The following is a 6,838-nucleotide window of genomic DNA, read 5'->3' on the forward strand; positions in this document are numbered from 1 at the left end:
TAAACTTTGTTGGACATTTAAATGCCTTTCTATTTTTTATCATTTATAATGTTTAATTATTGACTGACTACTTTGCTGCTCTGATGGCAGGGTTCTTTGTCACTATATGGATAGCAGCCGTGATGTTCAAATCAAATGACATATTACGGAAGCAAACTGCTTTAAAGGTGTAGTAAATTTTGCTAAATCACACATTCAAAACTTTTGATAATGGCTACATGCGTTGAGGTTTTCTCTATGTTTTGCCATTTTTGCTGGAAAACACTTTGAATATAATTGATCTGCAGTTAACATCAAATTCATTGTTTAACTAGAATGTAGAATGGATGGCAAAGAAGGATTGTGAACTTCACCTAAATAGTTGAAATGAAGCTAATTAAATAATTTAAAAACATCAAGGGCATTCTTGCAAATAGTGTTCTTTCATGTTAATTGTCATGCTTTCCGTGCAATTTGTTCTTCAATTATGAAGTTATATTAGCACAAGCATACTATTTCTGATAGGAGCATCCCCACCGTGATGTGTCTTCAGTGAACTTGTTTAGCTAGAACCAAGTACACAAATTAATTAGTTTATTGTTGTTCTGTTGGATTGGTATCATATTTAACGTTCAACCTTTTGTATGTTATTTATGTATTGGACTAGATGCCTCTATTTTGAGGACTGTTCTTGATCATCAATTCACGCATAGAGCATTTGTTAAGTATGAATGAAACCATTTCTGGTTGAAGTTCTTTTAAGATGAAATTTTCAGCTTCTCTTTCAGAACTTGTTTAGTATGACACTCGTTAGCTTAACTACTCTGTTAAAAGGGAAAAAAGGGAATATATATATATATGAGATTGTAAAAATTATTCACTAGTGCTTGCATGCTCTATCATATTTTTTATTGATTTTGCAGGGGGAAAGGAAAATGCCCTTGCTTGTTGGGATAATAGTGGTTTTCATGTTTCATGTCTTTGGCCTATACTGGTGGTATAGGAATGATGACCTGTTGAACCCACTGGTGCTACTGCCTCCAAAGGAAATTCCACCCTTCTGGCATGCCATTTTTATAATTTTGGTGAATGGTATTTTCTCAGCTTTCCATTTTTATGAAGACCTTCTATTCTATGTTAACAAGAATGCATGCCATCAAATATTATTCTAGAATTATGTACATGTTATGTCTTGTATGTGACTAGAGTATGGTCTGTTTAGTCCTTATTTAGTGTAATTACTAACTTTGAAGCTATGTTGCACCGATACGCATACAGCGACACGGATATGACACGATACGGATACGGGACATGTCAATTCTTAAAAATACAGGATACGGATACGGCACAGATACGACATTATAATATATAAATTATAGATTAAAATTAAGAAAGTAATGTAAGTGTAATATTTGAAATGACAGAAAAAATTGAAAGCAACATTATTTGTAGCATTGTATCTTATAATATGAAAATAAAAGTAAGCATTAAATATTTAAATGTCTAGTACAACAACAAAAACAAAAATATAAATTATTCAGCACATGAAGTTTCAACTATGCAATAGAAGGCATGATATGATTAGCTTCTTTAGTGGTTTGTCTTTGAATTTCTATATCATCTTCAATAAATATCATAGCTTCCAATTCAAGCTCATCAAGTGAAAGATTAGCAATTTCTAATATTCCCATATTCTCAAGAGATTCAAATCCATCTCCAGTAACATCCCACATCCTATTATCTCGTTCTATATAAGTTGGAGTTTTCCTTAAGAGAAGCCAAATGTTTGTATGCAAATAAACTAAATCTTTAGCCCGTTGTGGAGTAATTTTATTTCTCTTCATTGATTGGATGAACGAGTATGTGCTCCAATTTCTTTCGCAACAAGATGAGGATGAAACTTGGTCAAGCAATTTTATGGCGATTGTTTGAAATAGAGGTGCTGAAGCTCCATGTATAATCCACCACATTTTCAAATCAATTCTCCACCTATCACACAATGACTCTTGATCACCAAAGTCCTCTAAATAACAAAAAAAAAAAAAAAAATAAACTCTAAATAACCAAAAAAAATAGCAAGCTCAATATTGACACTTCTTCTCTCATCCTCATTTGGAAAATAACGCTTCAAATATGTTTTCCTCATATTTGAAATTTTTAAATTTTTTTTGTGGAGAAACTCTTTGAGGATCATCTTGAAGTCATTCTTTAGTTGAATATCTTCAAATAATATTAAAATGAAATAATAAAAAGATATTGAAATTACTAAACAACAAATTATGAATTAATAAAAAAAATGTTGAAATTTACCTGGGATTTAATGAGTGAGCCAAACAATATAAAGGTGTATTATTTTTGCTCCACATATCTTCTAGAATAGCATAAATAACATCCCAGATACTTGAGTATTCATGAAGTGTTTTCCTCTGATATATATATAATTTCTTTTACTTTAGCTAACATTGAATCCCACATCTCATAAATGAGATGTAAATAAGACTTATCCGTATCAGCTATTCTCAACATATCATAAATTGGATCTGTGAAATTTATGATGTATTCAATCTCATCCCATCATAAATCATCTAAAAGCTTCTCATTTACATACATAGTCTTTCCAACATCATCTTCCTTATAACATGACAATTTGTCATTGATCACTATAACTTGAAGAACATTTTTTTATTTTTTTGAATCTTCTCAACATCACTATAACTGAGGCAAATCGAGTTTCAGCAACTGCAAGCATCTTCAAATTAGAGAAATCATTGAACATAGAGAGTCTCAAGGAGTGATTCATAATAAAATTCCTAATTACAACCACATCTCTAGCAATCATTGTGATTCAATGACATTCATTTTAGGTGATTTCGTTTGCCTCGATTTTCTTAGCTGCACAGATGTTCTTTAAGTAAAGATTAAGTGTATGCACAACACATGGTGTTCAGAAAATATGAGGATAGGCTTGCTCTATAAGTAGACCTACAGCTCTACAAACATGTGCATTATGAGTAATGACCTGAATGATGTTTGAAGGCCTCACCATCATGATAACTTCTTTGATTAAATTAGAAATGAAGAACTTATCCTTGTACTGTCCTTCACAGTTTACAGCTTTGATAAACATATGATAGCTCTCTGTTACAGCCATGAAGTTGATAAGTGGTCTTCTTTGTGGATCTGTCCACTCGTCACAAACCAAAGTAAATCATTTTTCCTTCCAAACTCTTCTAGTAGGCTCGAGCAACTTCTCAATATTATCTCTCTTTGCTACAACTTCGTTTGAATGACATTATATCATGGTGGCACGTATCCTGCAAGATTATTATTGCATGCATAGGTAAAGACATTCTTATAATGTGGATTCCGTGCTAGGTTAAAAGAAAGTTCAGCTGAGTAAAACATTCTAACTGTTTTCCCATCTAGTTGTTCTCTCATTTGTAAATTAAATGCTTTCTCCAAAACACTATCTACAATATGTTTTTTTTCTTTTTGATTCAAATCTCTCCATCCGAAAAGGCCCGTTGATTACAATGCTATCATCACTTCTAATTGAAGAAGATGATGAAGGATATGAAGCATGAGTGCTTGGAAGTGGAATATATTTTGGAAGCTCTTTTTTACTCCTTTACTCAGCTTCATTGATTTTTCTTTGTAATTCAACCATTTGTGATGAGCTTATATTCGGACATACTTTAATTCCATGATCACTAATCTTCAACAAATGAGCTTTCACTCTATAATATGATCATTTGTATGTGGCATTATAAAAATTGTATTTGAATGCAATATTGCCTCCCCCTTCTGACGTTTTACCTATTTTTGTTACATAACCCCACAGAGGTTTGTTATCTTCAATATTTGTCTCCGATGGACCATCATCAGACCCAATTCCTACACCACTAGAGCTTATTATCCTACGAAGGATCGACACAAATTAAACCATATGAATTTGAAACATAAAAAAATTTAAGTAAAACTGTAGATATGTTGCGACTATACCAGGGGAACAAGGGGACGCTACCCTGGCGGGGTTCGCCCCCTGAACAAATTTGTATTATAACAGCTGTTTTAAAGTTTTCTCTACCTTCTCGGTGCCGCTTGGTTCCATTCGGTATCCCTCTGTACCGAGCGATACCGAGCATTGATACTGAGCATGGTACCGAGCGTTGCGGAGAGGTACTGAATATTGAGCAGTACCGAGCGGCATTGAGTTCCAGTACCAAGCGGTACCGAGCGAGCGGTACTGAGTACCAAGTCGCTTCGTCGATGAAGAACGAAGAAAATGAACCTTCACAAATAAAACGAACCTTCACTGCTCACGTTGCCTTCACTGTTTGCTCCATTGACAAAGGTTGATCCTGTCAACTTTAATGCTCACGTCGTCAAGCCTCTTCGTCGATGAAGGATGATCCTGTCTGCTTTTATGCTCACGTCGTCGAGCCGCTCCTTTGATTATAACGAAGAAGACGAACACCTGTGCGGAAACGAAAAATCTAGCTTGCCGAAATGTTTAAGCCGCAAATGCGGATAGCCGAAATGAATTGGGCAAATTGCGGCTCCGTTTTTTTTTTTAATAGGACACGCATATCCGATAGCATGTCCGGTCAAATTTAAATAATATTTTAATTGGACACGGCAAAGCCGTATCCGACACGTATCTGTGCCGTATCGAAGGCGTATCCGTATCCCACACGTGTGTGATACAACATGTCTCTTAAATAGGAGTATCCGTGCAACATAGCTTTGAAGGAAGGCATTTTTGGCTTCAATAATCTCCTGTAATTCAATGCCCCAGAATGATTTTGCTCATTAAGGCTGTCTGAGGTTGATTAAACCAATTACAGCTACATATATTTTAATGTTTATGTGTATGTATGCATTTACATGCTCATATGTACATGCAAAATGTTAAAAATATGTACTTTTTGTGTATAAAAATGTAGTTTGATTTTTTTGGTAACATGCATTTCTTAGATTGGGCAAATGCATTAGTTGGACAAGAAAGATTTTTTCAAACATGGCCACCATTCTTTCTGCAAACCCCAATGGTGATTCCCTCCATGATCTTCACCCCTGGTTTTCTTTTATCGCCTATATGCAAGTGCATTATTTCTCTTACTGGTCTTATCATTTCTGTATCATTTTCGACCAGACAAATCAATTGAACATGACTGTTTCATAGCATTTGTAAATGATCTATGTTCTTGCTTAGACCCGTGAGTGAGGTGAGGTTGGCACTGTAGGGACTTGCACACTTCTCAAGTGGGTTCTGTAATTGAGCCATGCCTAGGAAAGTTCCTTGCCTTTAGCCATTATTAAGTGAAGTTAGCTCCTTCCCTGGATTTGAAAGATGGGTTATAATACATTAAATGCTGTAGATGAGTTAGTTTTTAATCATGATAGCATGATATGGGATGATGGGAAGAGAGTCGAGCAACAAGGCGGTGCTATTGGAAACAGGATAGATCAAATGTATGTGGAAGCACTTGAAGTTTTAGATTTGTACATTTTGAGAATGAAAAGGATGGTTTTTATGTGGCAGTTGAACAAATAGAAAGTTACAATTCCAATGAGAGAGAATGGAAGTTGGTTGATGGCACAGATGAAATAAATTTTACTGAAGATTAGATTCTAGGTTATGCATACAACACTTTAAGATTTTAATTGCCTATTTTTTTAGGATAAAATATTTAGCATTTTTTTTCAACTTGGAATGCAATATAATTTGAAGATTCATCATCTTTCTCAATTTAGTTTCATGCTATGATTATTATTTTATACAGCTTAACAGTATTTCTTTTAATTAAAGTAAGTTTTTAAGTGATATAGTTATTTTATTGTTATTGCCTCACTTTACTCGGGTAAGCATCTGTTGTGGTGTTAAATTTCTCGTGTGTTGGAGAACTGCATCACATTGAGGGCGATTGCCACTTTGGATAACATTGCTAGGCATTTCTTTGAGTTAGAGGCCCTCAACTCTATCCTATATAGGCTATGGAAAGTTATTTTTATGTTCTTTACCGCATTGCTGGTTATTACAAAACAGTTATATTCGGATTGACATTTTCTTTACTGCATTGTAGGCTTGTAACTCGTTCTTTTTTTTCTTCCCGCTGTCTTTACTCCAGACACATTCATAGAATTATTGAGTTACTTGCGTTTCCTAGAAAAAAAATAAAACTATTTATTTGGGTAGTTGACATTGTCACTCGGTATGCATGTGCTCACAAGTCACGAGTGTTAAGGTTCATGGTGTTAAATGTATTCAATCTGGTTTTATACATCTTAATCTTTTCTTTCAGATTTTGTCTAGGTGTATTTTAACAGTTTCTTTCCCATCAATTATTCTCAGATACAATGGTTAGGCAGGCGGCTATGGTGTTAAAATGTGTGCTGCTAATATATTACAGGAACAGTAGAGGGCGGGGCTATCGTAAGCAGGTAACTTGTTTTTACTTGGTTTAGGATTGATTCTGTCCATGAGATTCCTATAGATTATTAAAACTTGCATTAGTCCTACATATCTGTTTCCAGAATATGTAACCCGAATGCTATCCAGGACTTTGCTTGCATAATTCGTAGCCAAATCATATTGAGCAGGAATAGCCAAATTGAGGCTGACTACATCAATTCCTTCTTGGAACCTACATTGTGGGAAGCCTCAACCCCTGGGTACACTGGATATAGTCTATTTGGTGAGCTTGTTTGGTGTGATATGCTCAAAATGTGGAGATAGACTTGAAGTTAGGGGTGTAAACGAGTCGAGTTTAGGCACTTATCGAGTTCGGCTCGTTAGTTGGAAAGAGAGCTCGAACTCAAGCTCGTCTCACTGTAAACGAGCTCGAGCCGGCTCGCG

General features: G+C 35.0%; 1 protein-coding gene across 1 annotated transcript in view; it reads left to right on the top strand.

The window, feature by feature from the left end:
- Positions 1 to 6,838, top strand: part of LOC110108642 (RING finger and transmembrane domain-containing protein 2-like) — a 13,274-nt gene that overhangs the window by 4,560 nt on the left and 1,876 nt on the right. The window contains exons 2-4 of the mRNA XM_028694726.1: positions 91 to 167; positions 903 to 1,071; positions 6,335 to 6,423. Of these exons, the coding sequence (XP_028550559.1) occupies positions 91 to 167; positions 903 to 1,071; positions 6,335 to 6,423 (335 nt within the window). The remainder of the gene's footprint in view (positions 1 to 90; positions 168 to 902; positions 1,072 to 6,334; positions 6,424 to 6,838) is intronic.

The sequence above is a fragment of the Dendrobium catenatum genome, unplaced genomic scaffold (assembly GCF_001605985.2).
Source record: "Dendrobium catenatum unplaced genomic scaffold, ASM160598v2 fragScaff_scaffold_54, whole genome shotgun sequence".
Lineage (NCBI taxonomy): Eukaryota > Viridiplantae > Streptophyta > Magnoliopsida > Asparagales > Orchidaceae > Dendrobium > Dendrobium catenatum.